The sequence below is a fragment of the Argentina silus genome (genome assembly GCF_951799395.1).
Source record: "Argentina silus genome assembly, chromosome: 3".
Lineage (NCBI taxonomy): Eukaryota > Metazoa > Chordata > Actinopteri > Argentiniformes > Argentinidae > Argentina > Argentina silus.
The window spans coordinates 13,371,920-13,391,113 of NC_139657.1; the positions used below are offsets into that span (position 1 = coordinate 13,371,920).

Here is a 19,194-nt window from a genome sequence, read left to right on the forward strand (position 1 = left end):
TCTCTCTCTCTCTCTCTCTCTCTCTCTCTCTCTCTCTCTCTCTCTCTCTCTCTCTCTCTCTCTCTCTCTCTCTCTTTCTCTCCACCTAACCTCTCCCTCAACTAAATGTATTTTTCTCTCTGCTGTCTCTTTCTGCATCCTTCTGACAAGTCCCTGCGCCACACACTCGCCCTGCCAGTCACCCTTTGTCATTTCTGATCATATCAGTCTCTGCTCATACAGTCTCATGTTCTACCAAACGCTCTGTCGTGTTGTAAAGGACTGGTCTCTAAAGGGCATGTGTGTTGTCTTCTGAAGAAAGTTCAAGAAAGGGTATGTGACCAAGGTAGCAAGCAGTCTATCCCATGTACCTTATCTCTCTACGTCTCTCCTTCTGTCTGTCTGTGTCTCTCCCTCACTCTCTCTCTCTCTCTCTCTCTCTAACATATGCATGCACACACAAATACATGCACGCATGCACGCACGCACGCACGCACGCTCGCACACACACACACACACACACACATATAAAGATACTATAAAGAGAGAGATGTGTGTGTTTGGGAGCAATATGGGGTCTTAATGAATGTGCTCCATTGCAGTGTGTGACAATAATGTTGGTTGGTTTGGATATTAAAATGAGTTCAAGGATTTCTGAAGCGTGTGCAGATGCAGAGGGAAACATAAAACGATATATAAAAAGGATTACTAGCTTACTGATGCAACAGAATCACAGGACTTAGGCAAAAATGACCCATTTTTATTTAAAAGTTGGAAAAATGTAAGGTTATCATTGACCAATGCTGACATGGTCATTTAAGAACACAGTGGGTGGTGAGGGGAATGATGGGGGGGGAGAGAGAGAGAGAGAGAGAGAGAGAGAGAGAGAGAGAGAGAGAGAGAGAGAGAGAGAGAGAGAGAGAGAAAGAGAGAGAAAGAGAGAGAGAGAGAGAGGGGTGGAATGCTTAAGCTAAAATGAATCTGCGTGTTTGATTTAAGCCTCTTACTCTGTGGTACCCATCTTTGCCTCCCCTCCCTCCCCCATCCCTGGCTCCAGCTGGCTTCAAAAGGACAGAATGTAAAACCAGAGCATTAATATTGAAATGTCCAAACAGGGGAGGGCAGAGGTTTAGTAGGTGGCTGCAAGTCCCTCATCACACTCCAATTAGAAAACACAACTGACCCCACGAAACGAGAGGGAAATAAACGACAAATGACAAAGACAGGGCCAGAGAGAGAGAGAGAGAGAGAGAGAGAGAGAGAGAGAGAGAGAGAGAGAGATAGAGAGAGATGTAATTGGGTAAAGGAACATAAGCACGTGCACGAGAGAGAGAGAGAGAGATAGAGAGAGAGAGAGAGAGAGAGGGGAACAGATGACCAACCTAGAGATGATGCCAGATTTCATCAATACAGACACCAAATAGAAAGCCAAAAAATAACATCAACCCAGCTAAAAAACACAAAACCAACTCAACTGTCAGTCCTACAATGACTACTTTATACAGAGAGTTCCCCCATAGTTTGTTTATAATGAGCAGGAGGACAAATCAATAGCTACCACTCCCCTTCCAGGACATGATCATCAGATATTCATGTGGAATATGCATTACATAAAATAGGGAACCATGTCAGCTAAATAAATTACATTTCTATCTGCAATGTTCTTACAGTAGCATACCAGTCCATCTATACATACCACCGTATATAAACAAACTGAGGCTGAACACTTAACAGTGACAGTATACTGTATATCAATTCTATCAAAGGTCAATACTCACATGTGTGGTAACATTTTCTCAGATGGTTTATATCCAAGGCTATGTGGCCCCATTTTCTGCCTAAGCAATATCAGAAAGGATGTCAGTAAATCAAATTCTTACTATGCAAAAACATCTGTCACCCTCTCTCTCGAAGCACAGTACTCAGTCCCATCCTTACTCTATATAGATATTATACACAGTTAGATATTTCTCGTGCCTGTGTGTGAAGCACAAGCTCTCAGGGGGCTTATGCTGCCCATGGGGAACAGTTTTGAGGTTACGTAACATAGATTACTGCACAAACACACCACTGGCATGGAGCTGCTGCACCCTCATATCACATATCACACAAAAACGCATGAAACGCGCACACACACACACACACACACACACACACACACACACACACACACACACACACACAGAGTTCTGTTCTCCCCCTCAATCCCTCTATGATTTATCTGACTGAGGATGTTTTCGTAAACACTTGGCGTGTACAAAGCCAAATCCTGTCCTGTCCTGACACACACACACACTCACACACACACACACACTCACACACACACACTCTCTCCTGCAGTATGGTAGTGACCACAGTGTATGAGGAGAAGGCACAGTAGGACCCTATATAATATCATCCTATGGTGGTGGTCAAGATCAAACAGTGCTTAATACGTAGGATGGTACTGCAGTGCTGTTACTGAACAACAGCACTAACATATACCTTCAGTGCAGTGTAACACCTTGGAATGAGGGTTGCTACCTAAATGTTGTTTTAAAACATCATATGATGCTCATACCCACCATGCCTGAATTTGATACCATCCTTTACCAGAATAACACTTAACCAAGGAATCTAAAATAGATTCCTTGCAGTAAACCAGGAAAGCTCTGAGTCAGGTTGATACGTAGCTACCTCAGGCCTAGTGATGGTGATGTGATGATGTGATGATGAGCCAATGCACTGGCACCATCAAAGATGACATCACAGTATAAGACAATGCTAGCACTGACCATGGCAAGCTACACGCTTTCAAATATTTTTTGCATGGTGGTGCCAGACAAGTATCCTCGTGCTATGGGTACTTTGATTGGTTAGCTGGCACAACAATACTACTATCACCTGGCTCTTGAGCTAGAACACACTGTTCTAACTGAGCACTGAGCGCTCACCTGTTGAAAATGCCCAGATACCTGAGGCAAACAAATCTGTTATGTCTGACTCAAATCAAGGTGAGTGCTGAAAGCTATTTGCCTAGTGTTATCATATCTATAGTACTGCATGTTTACCTGTCTACAACACATACTGTACTGTCAGCTAGTTATAAAACCCCACATCAGTGCGACCACAACAGGTCCTTCAGTTAAATGTCAAATACAACCAAAACACTGAAGGAGAGGCTGAGGGGTGTCGGAGTGAGAGAGTACAACACTAGTGGCTGGTCAGAGAAGGATGTGCACAGGAGGAGAATTGCATCTGCACTAGCTACAATGACAGTCAGGGACCACAACAATCAGCTCAGGATTTCAGTATGAGTGAGTATAATTTGTGAGTATGTGAGGACCCCATGATGAAGGCTCACCAAGCCCTAATATGTTCTGTAGGTCATTGGTTAGCAGTTTATGTATTGAACTGACAGTATCTTGGTTGAAAAACATGAGAGAGAGAGAGAGAGAGAGAGAGAGAGAGAGAGAGAGAGAGTGAGAGAAATGGCCCTGTGGCCACAACTGAAAGGAAAAGTCATTTCGGTTGGAATCTTTTCATCACAAAACAACACTCCCCCTCTCTCCTCTCTCTCACACACACACACACACACACACACACACACACACACACACTGATATTGTTTGTTTTACTCTTGTCAGGTGCCTCTGGGATTGGTCTGTTTCCTCTCCTGACCCTCAAGGTCATTCTCAATGTTATTTACAAGAGGCTGTGGTAACCATTATCCCTAATGAGGAGTAGAGCCTGGGAAGAAACTGTCTGGGCTAGGCTAACTCCCTGGTAATGGGATTACATTGACCTCTCAATACTGGGAATGGATGCTACAGCTCTCAACTAGAGGAGCAGCCATAGACATTAAATGCATACTGTAGAATCGGGCACTGTTCTATGCTTTATGCTCGACTTCCTCGTGCTTCAGTGTGTAATTCCTGATGGTCCACACAGGACTGAATAACATACAGGCCCTATCCCTCTCACCCCGCCTCAAGAAATCACTATTCATCTCTGTCCAGATCAGGGTGGAACACAAGACATATGAGTATAGTTACTACAGGTGGGAGGTTTTAATGAGATATAATAATAGCATATAGCATAATAGCATAGTATCTGCGTGTATGAAGGATTGCAAATGATGACATCAAAAGGAATTCAAGAAAATAAAGATTTCTTATTACAGCTGTATCCATTAGGCCTGTTCAACTACATTTGCTCAAGTGATGTTCAAGGGTTTCCAGACAAAGAACTGTAACAAGGACTGTTACTGAATATTTAGAACTGGCTAAATACTGTATAATATTGCTGCTTACACCACCTTATCTTAAGCTTTTTCATTCGAATTCAAATTAAATTTTTGCTTGCTACGTACTCACAAATGCACAATAGGCCTACTTAAGAGAAAGGGAAATCAATTGAATGCATCTCTTTGATCGATAGCCTTTTAACCTTATGACAACAAGCCTTGCGGTGGATCATATGGAGCCTAGTGGTGGCGGCTGCTGACTTCAACCTTTATAATCAAAATGAGCCATATCTAGCGATGCCTGACGGTCAGGCGGTATAAACACACAGCCAAGCTTATTGACGTGAAACCTTGAGCACGACAGAAAATGACAACCCGTCTGTTTAATCATAACGCGTTTCTTTTCGAATTATTGGAGTCGACAAATATCCTCCGCGTTTAATGGTGCATATTGTGAATTATTACGCATTGGGCAAGTCTCCGCTCAGTATCCAGCCCGGGCTTGTGTTTGTCTCAACAGGGCGTGGGCCTCACTCTCACTGAGGTAATTGAATCTGGGAAAATGCGCCAGGCAGGCATACGACGTGACAGCCAGAAATCAATCGCTTGTCCTCCCCAATGACCATTCATCCTTTACCTTTTTATCTGAAACGCAGTTCTGTGCGTTTTAAGTGTTGTTCAGATAGGAAACACCCAGCAAGAAAGAAACAAAAACAAAACACAAAACAACCATCATAAGCATCATCAGCACACAGTGCGGATCGGAAGCGCAGCCTACCAAAGAAGGGGAGCAGGATCATTCAATAGCCTATAATTAGATATATTTCATCTGAAATGATCAAATACTGGTGTGATCCCTCATCCCCTGCCATCGGCCAGTGTTTTCCTCTACTCCACCTCTCCCTGCCATAGGGCTCGAGGTTCCCCGCTCTCACGGCGCCGTTCATCGCTCTGACGGCAGGGAGTGTTATCTTACCTGCAGCCGGGAGGAGAGAGGGAGTGGAAGGTGGAGAGCGAAAACATCTCAGCCCTGTCCGCCATCTTCTTCCAGAAATGACTCAAAGTGACTGCAGAGAATCACGGAGGGAGAGCAGTCCATTCACAATCGCGTAGGGCGACAGACGGACTCAATCACGGACAGCGGTTTCTCTCGCTCCGTCCCTCTGTCCTACTCCACGCTACAGATGCCCCTGGCCACGACCTAGCCAAATCAGATAAGCGTGCTCAGCACCATCAAATCTGCACTGAGCTATCCACTCTACGGGAGAAAATGTCAGGGAAGAAACAGTGATTGAGAGAACGACACTGCGGTAATCAAAGAAAAATCCTCTCCACTCCCGATACAGCCAGCCCAGCCATACACCCGCAGTCCGAAAGCTGCCTCGCCAAATATCTGCTGCTGTGATGCTGCCTATGACACGAAACGGCCAGCGGTGGGGGAGGCGCGGGGGGGGGGGGCTTAGAGTAGACGTAGCGTCAGTGACAATCGTAGGGGAGCAATCCGTCTCCAACATTAACGGGAAAGGCCATGCAGTTACAGTCGGCTGCTGTGCTAGTATGTGAGTGTTGGTAGAGCTAACAGGGACGTGCAGGGAACGCGTTGCGGATAGTTAACCAACCAGAGCAGTAATCATTAATCAATGAGTCATTAGCTTATGTCACAAATAGGAATTGGGATAGGGTTTTTATACAATACAGTTTTACAGTTAATATACTGGTCATCGGGTAACGGATTGAAAAGCCTAGCCCGAGGCCTATTTCAAACGACAATAGAAAACACAGAAAGAACAAAACGAATTGTGCTCATATGGCATTAAATAAGCTAAGAAATCCCATCGTTGTAGCCTAAGACTACAAACACATTTGCTGCAGACCATGGTCATATTCTGATCACTGTGTGGTCTAAATTGCGCAAGGAGGTGTGGAGCTGTTCAGTGTATAGGTGCTGAAATTGGATTTAGTAGTGTGGTGTGCCCCTTCTGACGCCACACGGTGGAGCTCAAACGCTATACAGACAATCATCTCGGCCTTGTTGGAATACCTTTAATATGCTTCACTCCTCACTTTTGGTAAGTGATTGTTGAGATTCTTTTGTACTGATTGTCCTCCTAAAGTGGTTCAATGTACTGATCTAAAAAGACAGACGAGTGGAGAGTAGTATGGAAAAATTTGCATTTGCCTGTCCTGTTCAATAATGTCAGTGCAGATGGATAATAAGAAACCAAAAATGTAAAATTATTTTTACATAAACACTGGGTATCTCTCATCAGCCAGCATGTGCAGTAGCCATCATCTGACAAAGAGAGATAAAAAATCAAGCACACTAATGATGATACAGAGAATCAACGATTACAAATGTTTATTTCAACAGTCATGCCAATGGCAGAATCTTTAGTACTCTTCTATCTTCTCTTGGATGGAGAGGGGACCGATGGAAACTTGCCCGTCCCATTGCACATCTGAGAGGACCAGACATTTATAAAAGGATGGTCATTTCACACATCCATACAAAGTACAGGAGCTGGACATGAAATAATAGCTATAGGAGGAAGGTTCATGTTCAATTATGGAGCACCAACATTTTCCGTCTTTCACAAGCAGAAAAATAAATATTCACTAAAAGTATCTGAAATGTTATCCCGCTGACGTAACAAATCCACATCTGAAAAATTCCAGTTTCAGTTTATACGTACATGTATCAGTGGAGACATCGCGACCTGGTCTTTTCTTTTGGCCTGAGCCTGAACCTTTGCCTCCACCTCCGCCTGAACCTGTGCCTCCACCTCCGCCTGAACCTGTGCCTCCACCTCCGGTGCCAGTACCCTGACCACAGCTATTGTCACAACAGCCACAAGCTCCGTCAACTCCACCTACCTCCCTCCACCTATGGAAATGTGAGTTTAAGTTTATCATGGATGTCAAAAGTAACAAAACATTCTACCATGCTTGATCAACATACTGTACACACATACCCATTGAGGTAGGAACAGGCCTTTTGCTCTTCATTAATTGGGGAAGCAACAGCCAATGCTTTTACGTTGCAGGTAATGTAGATCTGTTGGGAAGTGTCATTGTTAGAATGGGCTCTTTGAGATTTGATGTATAAGAGGAAAGTGAAAGAAAGCATCAATAAAGTTCCTCACAAAGCCTGTGGGGTTCTCCTGGAAGCGGAAGGCCTCCAGCTGGAACTGGAGCTTGTTTTCTGCAATGCGAGACAGGAACTGGGAACTGGAGCCTGTAACCTTAGCATCGATCAGACACCTGAGGGCCACACAATGGTCAGGGTCGGGCTTTGGATGGGCTCAAATCAAAACATCTTGAATCTGCATGATTCAAGACTGCATTAGCCCACTAAGCTAAAGGCTAGGCATAAGCCTCCTGGCAGCAAACATGAGTCTTCAGATCAGACAGGCTACTCATCGCACGAGTCTGGTTCACTGAAACCACCTCCTCCACTCTTTCTCACCCATGGTTCTCAATGAAGCCGTATCTGGGGGAGGAATTCACGTCGGGTGTCACGGTGGCAACACATCTGTCCACAAAGACACGGAGGGGCACATGGAAGTACTGTATGACGGCAACTTCAATGTTAATCATTTGTCCCAGGAAGTACGTGACGGGGGGCCTCTCAAACTTGAAGTCATCTGGAAGGACAAGTTATGAAATTAGGACCCATTGCGTATGGCCATTCTCTCATGAAATCTGTCTTCTTATCATTTTAAGCAATAGTCTCACAAGAACATGTCTACCTATTTGACATCTGCTATTTATTGTTTGTCTATGAACTTCGAGTTGAGCCCTCCATTCCCCTGTTGTACAGATTAAAAAAAAAAAAAAAAAAAAAAAAGACAGGCTTATAATTAGGCTTTACCCACCAGTCATGATTTTCAGAGTGAAGTACAGGAACTCCTCTGCCATCTTAGTAGCAGAGAATGGGATCCAGTCTGGGTTCAGAGGGTTGCTGCTCACATTGTGCTTCCTGGTTGACAGAGACAGATTTCCTAACAATCCATAAACATTTTTTTTTTTTTTAAATTAGGGCAACCTTAGAGTGGAGTTTAATTAGCACTTCACCCACCTTGGGTAGTGGCACTCAACATTTACAGCAGCGACGCTAGTCCTTACAACAGCGGAGCCGCCTATAGGTGTTGGTCTGTAGTTCAAAGTGAAGGTATAGATGAGAAAATCGTTGCTAACCTGGAAAATACATCATACAACAATGTTACTGTTATACACACACAAGTGAAAGTCAAGTATACACAGCTTGACATAATAACCTGTAAATGCAAACTATTTGGGCTGCATGGGTTGAATGACATTTCCTATTAAAGTAAAATGTATTATTTTAATGTGTGTTATTATAGATACCAGCAGCTGGCTGCCACATCCTTGGAGCTCAGATTGGTAGGTCAACATTTGAGCATCCTCCCCAGCTGCAGCACAGGTTCCCAGTGTCAGATCTGCTGTCTGGATGAGCTGACCAGTACCAAACATGTCACGCTGAACTTCCACTAGGATTATATCCTCCCTGCACTGGGCTCTCACAGTCACAGCAGGAACAGGCTGTCTCAAGTCTACCGTCACATCAGGCTTGGGCTCAGGCTGTGGGTCTTCAGGAAAAGCCCAGCTCATCTGTACTTCAAATTTCTGCTTTGACTGGAATGTTGGACTGTCAGGCTTCTTGGGTCTGGTGGGTGGTCTCACAGGTTTTGCGGGCGGAGTCTCAGGTTTGCTCCACCTGTCGTCACACAAACAGCCAGTCATGGCCACTGCCACAAGACAAACCGCACTCCACTTCATCGCCATGGCTTCACAACAGGAAGTGATCCACGAAGTTCACTGGATGTTGTGAGGAAGATTAAGAAGTTGTGGCTACTTTTATAATGGATTGCAGCCTGTTTACTTATTGAAAACCCGGCCCCCTTTAGCTGACTGCTCCATCCAGCTTTGAGGGGTAAAGGCATTAACCAATCAAATGCATGTTGCATGTTTTCCATTGTACTGAGAAGACCATAGTAGAACTCACATGTTTCAATACTAATTGTAAACTAGTATTGTAAACCCACTGTAAATTGTGTCATTGGTTATGTTGAGGCACCCCTTGTTTTGAGGAAACTATTCCCAAAATGAATCACATGACCACATATTTAGGAATAGGTCATCATTTAATAAAGTCTGTGATGGAGGAAAGCACATGGAAAAAGTGGTAAGTGAGTTTGGTCCAAAAAAATGATTTTCACAAAGTCAAATGAATTTATTGTGTTAAAGGCATCATGATTATTATATCAAAACAAAAGTAGATCATGCTAAATCTGTACATCAATTGATTATTTCCAGGGATACACAACATCCTGAATATATGTAGATATCTTTCTTAGAAACAATACTATATATTTTCTTGACGTAGTGATGCTGAATGTAATAAATGGCTTTAAGTATATTATTATAATAGATAAAGACAGAAGATATTTGTTATCAACAGTCGGTGAAAACAATCATGTTTGACCATTAATGTCCATTAATGTCTGGGATTTGCATACTATTTTTCAGTCACAAAGACTTGCCACGTCCTTGAGACAGCTCTTTGTGACCGAAATGTTCCATGTCAGTAAATGATTGTTTTGCCAGTATACACAGTGCAGGAGTACACCCAGCCTGCTTAGTATTTGAGTGTAATATTTTAAGCTAGAATAAATGGTCAGATACTTTAAACAACAACCTTGTACAATACTGTTTTAATCCATTGGTCCTGTGTTTCATTACTACGGTCCACTTAATCAATGAATTAATGACGATGTTGGTTATATCTTTTGGGCATAATGTTATCATGTTTGCCGTGTTTTCTCCAATGTTTTATTCTCTTCTTTTTTAAAGCTTTTTTTTTCTAACCATGTCGAAAATGCACTTGAAATGTAACAAAGTGGGTCATGCCCATTTGGGAAAATCTCTCTACATTAAGACAGGTTTTATCACAATATGACATTTGCTTCTAAATCAAGTCTCTATGTAGTACTAATAATTATTATACTAATATGATCAATAATATGCGGTCCCACTGTCAACTAAGTACAACATATTGGTTTAATTCATCATTCCTAAACCGTTAATGCATCTTACATAGACGCCTCATAAATCATTCATACTCACATGAAGGCTATTGTAACAGGTCCTAACATTTGGCACCATGCCAAATGTGGCATACTGCAAACCTTTTGCCAATCTTTATGTAGTATGATATTTGCTCAGAAATGCATCTATGTAGGCCTTATGCATTGTATTTATCCAGATAAGTCTCATTGAGATAAAACCTCCTTTTCAAGAGAGACTTGGTCCAAAACAGCAGCCAAGGGAAACAATATTTCAGATGATTCACAAAAATGACACTTACAGAAACACTTACATTACAAAGTTAAAACTATAACACACTAAAAACAAATTAGACATATACACACCATTAAGAAATGACCGACATAGACACACATACAATGCAATTACACACACAAACGTAGAGTACAATCATAAATAAAATCAATCATATGTTCCACCATTAGAGCTTATTGACAATTACATTCCTCAGTGACATATACAGTACACCAACCAACCATAATCCTAATAAAAAGGTTTATGAAGGCATCATACATAACGACTTATAATATGTTATTCCTGGACAGTGTGATCCAGATACATGCTTACTGCTTACACTGCACTACTTATATTATACTGCACTACTTACTGCTCATATATTGCACTACCTGTAAATACTGTTCATTGCACTTTCTGCTATTTTGCACTTCTGGTTAGACGCTAACTGCATTTCGTTGTCTCTGTACTTGTACTCTGCACAATGACAATAAAGTTGAATCTAATCTAATCATCTAATCTAATACAGTATATTGTGTGTACAATTTTAACAAAACTCTGGCTGGCTGAACTTTTGCACACGGTGTGAGGCAAAATTAACATTTATTGACCTGCACAGTGTGTGTCACAAAGACCTTTATCAAGGTCATGATGACTTCAAACAAGAACAACAACATTTGTTCAAGGTCTTAGTGACAGATACATTGCATGTCAATCAATGCTTATTATGCAAGTATGCAATGCAGGGGTTCATTCACCTATTCTGCTTGGTTTTAAACTTTTTATACACCATTATACAAATACATGAATTAACATTTTCTTCAGTCTTATACTCAATACATTCAACATTACCCACAATTATTTGATCACAATTATTAAAGTATTGTTCATCTATCATTTCACCAAGAGCATACAATTAATAGGAAAGATACCTCATTCTTTTTAATGTTTTCTTTTTCTTTTTCAGCATAGAGCCTATAGAACAGCTTCTTGGAACTTTCCACCAATGAAAAACAATCAACCATGGCGTTTAATTGTCGAGGGCATATTTCTCAAATTGGTCAGCAAAGGAACGGTCAGCAAAGGGGAGGGGTGTTTGATGAGTGAACAGGCTCAATACATTATAAAAGTAGCCACAACTTCTCGATCTTCCTCACAACATCCAGGGAACTTAGTGGATCACTTGCTGTTGTGAAGCCATGGTGATGAAGTGGAGTGCGGTATGTTTGGTTGTGGCAGTGGCCATGTTTGGCTGTCGGTGTGATACCCAGGACAGGTGGAGCATGCCTACGAAACCCGAGAATCCTCCACCCGTTTTTCCTCCGAGACCCTCAAAGCCTGTGCATGGTGTGAAAACTCGACCCCTGAATCCTCCAAAACCCCAGATTCTTCTGCCACCCACTTTTCCAGTGCAACCCGTAAAGCCTCAGCCACCCACTTTTCCTCAGAGACCCGGGAATCCTCAGCTACCCACTTTTCCTCAGAGACCCGGGAATCCTGGTCAACCCCAGAATCCTCAACAACCCCTTGACAGGTGGAGCATGGCTAAAAAACCCATGGATCCTCCGAAACCCCAGAGTCTTCAGCCACCCGTTTTTCCTCAGAGACCCGAGAATCCTCAGAGACCCCTGAATCCTCCGAATCCTCCGAGACAGAAAAATCCCACTCAAGAAACATTTCAAACCTGTGATGTCGAGGAGGATAGCAAGGTGACTTGTGGATGCGCGGGCATTTCTTCTGATGAGTGTGGGGCAATAAACTGCTGTTTTGACGGGCGCAGGTGCTTCTATGGGAAAGCAGGTAGATTTGTTTTTTACTCCTAACTCTCACAAGATGTTTACCAATGTCATGTATTGCTCTTTCTGAAAAGTAACATTTTGTTCACTCAGAAAACACAATTTATGACAATGCCTCTGACTCTACGTTGCTTTGCTTTTTGTAACCAGTGACTGTCCAGTGTACCAAGGATGCTCAGTTTATAGTGGTGGCAGCCACAGATGCCACCCTGCCCAACCTGGACCTGGAGTCAATCACTATGTTGGGAGGAAACGATGCCCCCTGCAACCCTGTTGGCACCACCTCATCCTTTGCCGTCTACCAGTTCCCTGTCACTGCCTGTGGCACCATTATGAGGGTATGACTCGGGTTTCGCTGTGTTTGAGTATGCTAAAATTGCCTATATCAGTGGGCTTTATAATGGGTTTTGCATCTTGCAGGAGGAGCCTGGTGTTGTGATCTATGAGAACAGAATGGTCTCCTCATATGAAGTGGCGGTTGGTCCCCGTGGCTCTATCACAAGGGACAGCTACTATGAGTACGTGGTTTGAGATTGTCATTTTAATCTAACATTTTTTTCCAAGTGCACAAAAAGCATTGTGTGGGGGAACTTCAATAAACAGACATAGCTAATAAACAAATAGGTAAGATGCCATTCTGAAAAATAAGAAAAACACAAATTAAATGTGCCAAGCATAATAGATTTGAATGTAATACTGTATATCTGACCATACTTTCTTCTCAGACTGCTCTTCCAGTGTAGGTATATTGGCACTTCCGTTGAGGCTGTGGTGATTGAAGTCAACCTTGTTCCTCCACCCGGTCCAATCGCCTTCCCTGGACCCTTGGAAGTGGCACTCAGACTGGCCAACGGCGTATGTTTCTCTAAGGGATGTGATGAAGGTAAGTGGAACTATCGCTAAGGACCTTTGTTCTTTTCTATGGAATGTGTTAACAAACCTATTTTCTCTTTGAAACAGAAAGTGCGGCCTACAGTTCTTACTATCTAGACGCAGACTACCCTGTCACCAAGATCCTTCGGGAGTCTGTCTTTGTTGAGATTTACATGATCGGCAGGACTGATCCCAACATTGTCCTGACTCTGGACCACTGCTGGACCACTAGCAACCCCAACCCTTTTAGCCTACCCTCGTGGGACCTCCTGATTGACGGGTAACTATCAATTGCTGAACTGACATTGCTAGTATGGAGTTTGCACTTTAGGCCTATTCCATTGGATCCCATTTTACTAGGCTTCCATTGTACCAGGCAAACTTAATCAAGTGCAGCACAAGTATTTGAAAGTATTTTTCAATTTGATTCAGTTCTGGTGGAAACTAACCATAGACACAACCAATGACAGATAGGCAAATTGAGACACGTAGCGATGGCTGACACAGACAGAAACAAATTCCTCACCTTGTTTTTGCTCTTTTACTCTCTCCAGCTGTCCTTACCAGGATGACCGTTACCTGTCCGCCTTGATCCCTGTAGATTCCAGCTCTGGGCTAACATACCCAAGCCACTACAGGCGTTTCAAATTCCAGATGTTTACCTTTGTGGATTCCGCAATGAATCCTTTGAGAGAGCAGGTAATAAATGTATTCCAATCAGGGTTGGGGTCAATTTGATTCCAATTCAGTAAATTCAGGAGGTGATTTGAATTTACAATTCAAAACGGAAAAAATATTTCCATCAAAAGCTTCTAATTTTCAGGTCATTGTGCAATCATTGAAAACAAATGCCCTGTTTGCAATAATTGAATTATTCCAATTTACATGATTGACTGAATTGAAATTCAAATCACACCAACCCTGATTCCAATGCTTTTTAGATTATTAAATGTGTGACATAGTTAAGTGTATGGTAGTTTGAAGGAGACCCGTGAGACATAAAACATAAAACAACACATCTCATGCTATTTGAGAAGGAGCGGTCTGTGCAGTTCCCGCTGGCTGTTCCTTTAAAGGAAGCATGAAGTAAGGAGTTTTAGGGACTTGCATTTGCTGTGGAGTAAGTGAGTGCCTTCCCTCCACAGGTACAGACACACACACCATATATTTCATGTCAAATGCACCACACAGAGGGAAGGGTGACAGTGGTTGCTAACGTAGGTAGAACCCCTAGACTAAGCCAGGCAGGTGGGTTAGTGGACTGGTTCATAACAAACATTCTTTTGACTATCCCCTCTCCTTAATGAAACCCCCCTATTATTCTTTCCTGCAGGTGTTCATCCACTGTAGCACAGCTGTGTGCCAGCCATCCAGTGGAGTCAACTGTGAACCAAGATGCTTCAGGAAAAGTGAGTACTATACAGAATATATCATTTTATAAGGCTGAGTTTTCCCCCTCCCTCTATACTTGTTCACTCACACCTTTCTCTGATCTGATGTGACGTGTTGTTGTCGTTTAAACCTCCCCAGGCCTAGTTCTTAGTCTATCAGATCTGTGAAGGTGTGTGAAGGACGGCAGGGAACTGTTTGAGTATTGTCCCTGTCTGCATCTAATTACATGATCTGTACATCCTTTTCAGGGAGAGATATTCTTGATGCAGTCCAGAAGACCAGCAGAACAGAGTCTAAAGTGGTTTCCAGTAAGGGAGTGATCATGTCCCTTCCTCAGTCAACTTAGGACATCTGACTAGAGCGTTGTCACCATAGTGCCACAAATAAATCTTACAGTCTCCAAACATGTTTTGTGTAAAGTTGTGCATAGCCTGACCCATGATTGTACATCGATAAGAGTAAAGGTAATAACCAATGATTCATGTGACACTGTATGTCAATAACAATAACCCTTACACCCAGACAGCACAGATGGATCAGGTTTACGTCGTAGATGCTGTATCTATGCAACCTTAGTGCATGATACATTTTTCGTAGTTTAGATGTAGTAACGGTGTAAATTAAAAAAAGGGTGGTTCACTATTTTGACACATTTGCTTTTAGATATATCTCCCATTTGATGATCAATCCAGATGTTTTGTGCTTTATCTTTGTTATTTAGTCCAGTAGCCACAATCACTTAACCTGGAGATAGAGTGAACCATCCCTTTAAAATATTGAACCATCTCTTTAGTGCCAACCTGTATGATGGAAGTTGCCCTACCTGTGCAATAAAAACCCAGGCTGCAGCAACATTGATAACATAATTCCCTTGGAAGCTGATGTTTGGGATACATTATGAATTATTGGAGTGTTCATGAATCCACTTGATCTGCAATTCTGCTTCATTCTCTAGTCTACTTCATTCTCCTCCATAGACTAGTTTCGCCTATAGCCCATTGCAGATCAAGTTGATACCTAGTCTACATAGTTTATTGGAACAGCAGCACAAACAGCTTTAAGCCTAATCATCTTGCTTCATCAAGAATTTCATTTCAAAATGCAGTACACTTAATTAATTGCAAATGAAGTCGACTTTATTTATTTCAAATTAAGTTGATCTAGTTAGGACTGTGAGTTATGGGGATGGACAGATTTATTGATTGGGGGGCGGGGTAGGTAGAAAGTGAGATGTTCATACAACATGGTGAAACACTAGGCTATTCGACATGAAATGTCTAGATGAAAGAAAGATGGCGAGGAAAGACTATTGCGAGTTTGAGATGCATGCACCCTTTGGCTCATTTTCATACTCTGGCTCGGATGAGTAAATTACCCACAAGCCTTCACGTCAGAGGCGGTTTTTAGCCGTATATAGCGCCTTTCATACAAAATTGCAATACAAGGTGCTTAACAGTCAAATTGAAAATACATAAGTACAGAACATACAAGCGTACATACATACATACATACATACATACATACATACATACATACATACATACATACATATATACAGAGAATAGAATAGAAATAGAAATAATAATGGATTAAGAGTAACTAATGGTAAATAAAAAGAAAACAAAAATAGAAGCGCAAATGGGTTAGGAGAAAGCTAAGCTAAAAAGGTGTCTTGAGGTTTCTTTTAAAAGTCTTTATGGATTGCGACACCCTAAATGATATATAAATAATAAATGATATATTTAGGTCCGTCCTTTGTCGTCAGGCTTGAATCCAAAATGTTGCCATACTGGGTTTAAGATTTAGACTGATCAGGCCAACCATTTGGAACTGTTTTCCACCACACCCAGTAATGGTCAGTGATCAAGTTAGGTGTGACAAGAACTCTGAAACCAATTAACATACAGGTTGGTATGACATGAAGATGTTAATGCTTTGTATACTGCTTCAGACTGGGTAATGATCAAAGGGTAAAACACTACAAGAGCTGATGGAAAACTCAGTTGTTGGTTCAGACCACACAGCTGGACCCAGAGTATGTACCTCCTCTGCTGCCTGATACACCAAGTAAAATATTCCTTAAACCAGTTTACACCAAAACAACTGTTCCACTCCCACGATGCTAGCTTGAGAAGCGCAGTCAGTGCATGTATTTGGTTTGTTTACTTAGCTTCAGAACCTTTTTTCTCTCTCTGACTACCGTAACAGGCTCAACATCTTCCACAGTGTCACTGATCACGCCCAGCGCATTAAATATGCCATTTTATGAATTTAATAAAAAGGCTCTTACGCTTGGCGAGTGTAATGGTAACATTAGGGTTAGAGTAGACGTAGCGTCAGTGACAATCGTAGGGGAGCAATCCGTCTCCAACATTAACGGGAAAGGCCATGCAGTTACAGTCGGCTGCTGTGCTAGTATGTGAGTGTTGGTAGAGCTAACAGGGACGTGCAGGGAACGCGTTGCGGATAGTTAACCAACCAGAGCAGTAATCATTAATCAATGAGTCATTAGCTTATGTCACAAATAGGAATAGGGATGGGGTTTTATACAATACAGTTTTACAATTAATATAATGGTCATCGGGTAACGGATTGAAAAGCCTAACCCGAGGCCTATTTCAAACGACAATAGAAAACACAGAAAGAACAAAACGAATTGTGTTCATATGGCATTAAATAAGCTAAGAAATCCCATCGTTGTAGCCTAAGACTACAAACACATTTGCTGCAGACCATGGTCATATTCTGATCACTGTGTGGTCTAAATTGCGCAAGGAGGTGTGGAGCTGTTCAGTGTATAGGTGCTGAAATTGGATTTAGTAGTGTGGTGTGCCCCTTCTGACGCCACACGGTGGAGCTCAAACGCTATACAGACAATCATCTCGGCCTTGTTGGAATACCTTTAATATGCTTCACTCCTCACTTTTGGTAAGTGATTGTTGAGATTCTTTTGTACTGATTGTCCTCCTAAAGTGGTTCAATGTACTGATCTAAAAAGACAGACGAGTGGAGAGTAGTATGGAAAAATTTGCATTTGCCTGTCCTGTTCAATAATGTCAGTGCAGATGGATAATAAGAAACCAAAAATGTAAAATTATTTTTACATAAACACTGGGTATCTCTCATCAGCCAGCATGTGCAGTAGCCATCATCTGACAAAGAGAGATAAAAAATCAAGCACACTAATGATGATACAGAGAATCAACGATTACAAATGTTTATTTCAACAGTCATGCCAATGGCAGAATCTTTAGTACTCTTCTATCTTCTCTTGGATGGAGAGGGGACCGATGGAAACTTGCCCGTCCCATTGCACATCTGAGAGGACCAGACATTTATAAAAGGATGGTCATTTCACACATCCATACAAAGTACAGGAGCTGGACATGAAATAATAGCTATAGGAGGAAGGTTCATGTTCAATTATGGAGCACCAACATTTTCCGTCTTTCACAAGCAGAAAAATAAATATTCACTAAAAGTATCTGAAATGTTATCCCGCTGACGTAACAAATCCACATCTGAAAAATTCCAGTTTCAGTTTATACGTACATGTATCAGTGGAGACATCGCGACCTGGTCTTTTCTTTTGGCCTGAGCCTGAACCTTTGCCTCCACCTCCGCCTGAACCTGTGCCTCCACCTCCGCCTGAACCTGTGCCTCCACCTCCGGTGCCAGTACCCTGACCACAGCTATTGTCACAACAGCCACAAGCTCCGTCAACTCCACCTACCTCCCTCCACCTATGGAAATGTGAGTTTAAGTTTATCATGGATGTCAAAAGTAACAAAACATTCTACCATGCTTGATCAACATACTGTACACACATACCCATTGAGGTAGGAACAGGCCTTTTGCTCTTCATTAATTGGGGAAGCAACAGCCAATGCTTTTACGTTGCAGGTAATGTAGATCTGTTGGGAAGTGTCATTGTTAGAATGGGCTCTTTGAGATTTGATGTATAAGAGGAAAGTGAAAGAAAGCATCAATAAAGTTCCTCACAAAGCCTGTGGGGTTCTCCTGGAAGCGGAAGGCCTCCAGCTGGAACTGGAGCTTGTTTTCTGCAATGCGAGACAGGAACTGGGAACTGGAGCCTGTAACCTTAGCATCGATCAGACACCTGAGGGCCACACAATGGTCAGGGTCGGGCTTTGGATGGGCTCAAATCAAAACATCTTGAATCTGCATGATTCAAGACTGCATTAGCCCACTAAGCTAAAGGCTAGGCATAAGCCTCCTGGCAGCAAACATGAGTCTTCAGATCAGACAGGCTACTCATCGCACGAGTCTGGTTCACTGAAACCACCTCCTCCACTCTTTCTCACCCATGGTTCTCAATGAAGCCGTATCTGGGGGAGGAATTCACGTCGGGTGTCACGGTGGCAACACATCTGTCCACAAAGACACGGAGGGGCACATGGAAGTACTGTATGACGGCAACTTCAATGTTAATCATTTGTCCCAGGAAGTACGTGATGATGGGCCTCTCAAACTTGAAGTCATCTGGAAGGACAAGTTATGAAATTAGGACCCATTGCGTATGGCCATTCTCTCATGAAATCTGTCTTC

The 19,194-nt window shown here is 42.4% G+C and overlaps 3 protein-coding genes across 3 annotated transcripts in view; 1 reads left to right on the forward strand and 2 right to left on the reverse strand.

Moving 5' to 3' along the window:
• Positions 1-5,245, reverse strand: part of mapk8ip2 (mitogen-activated protein kinase 8 interacting protein 2) — a gene marked incomplete at both ends in the record, with an annotated part of 29,604 nt that extends 24,359 nt beyond the window's left edge. Inside the window, one exon of the mRNA XM_083666678.1 lies at positions 5,181-5,245. Within this exon, the coding sequence (XP_083522804.1) occupies positions 5,181-5,245 (65 nt within the window). The remainder of the gene's footprint in view (positions 1-5,180) is intronic.
• Positions 5,246-6,595: 1,350 nt separating this feature from the next.
• LOC310802161 (zona pellucida sperm-binding protein 3-like) lies at positions 6,596-9,010 on the reverse strand (the record flags this gene model as incomplete). The annotated part of the gene is made up of 7 exons (XM_083666453.1): positions 6,596-6,663; positions 6,898-7,027; positions 7,348-7,465; positions 7,671-7,848; positions 8,080-8,183; positions 8,283-8,401; positions 8,573-9,010. The coding sequence occupies 7 exons, from the start codon at positions 9,008-9,010 to the stop codon at positions 6,596-6,598; spliced, it is 1,155 nt and encodes a 384-aa protein (XP_083522579.1).
• A 3,095-nt stretch (positions 9,011-12,105) lies between these two features.
• LOC310802162 (zona pellucida sperm-binding protein 4-like) lies at positions 12,106-14,971 on the forward strand (the record flags this gene model as incomplete). The annotated part of the gene is made up of 8 exons (XM_083666454.1): positions 12,106-12,364; positions 12,511-12,698; positions 12,781-12,878; positions 13,086-13,243; positions 13,321-13,513; positions 13,788-13,932; positions 14,567-14,642; positions 14,874-14,971. 8 exons carry the CDS (start codon positions 12,106-12,108, stop codon positions 14,969-14,971), a joined length of 1,215 nt encoding a protein of 404 aa, XP_083522580.1.
• Positions 14,972-19,194: the final 4,223 nt, after the last annotated feature.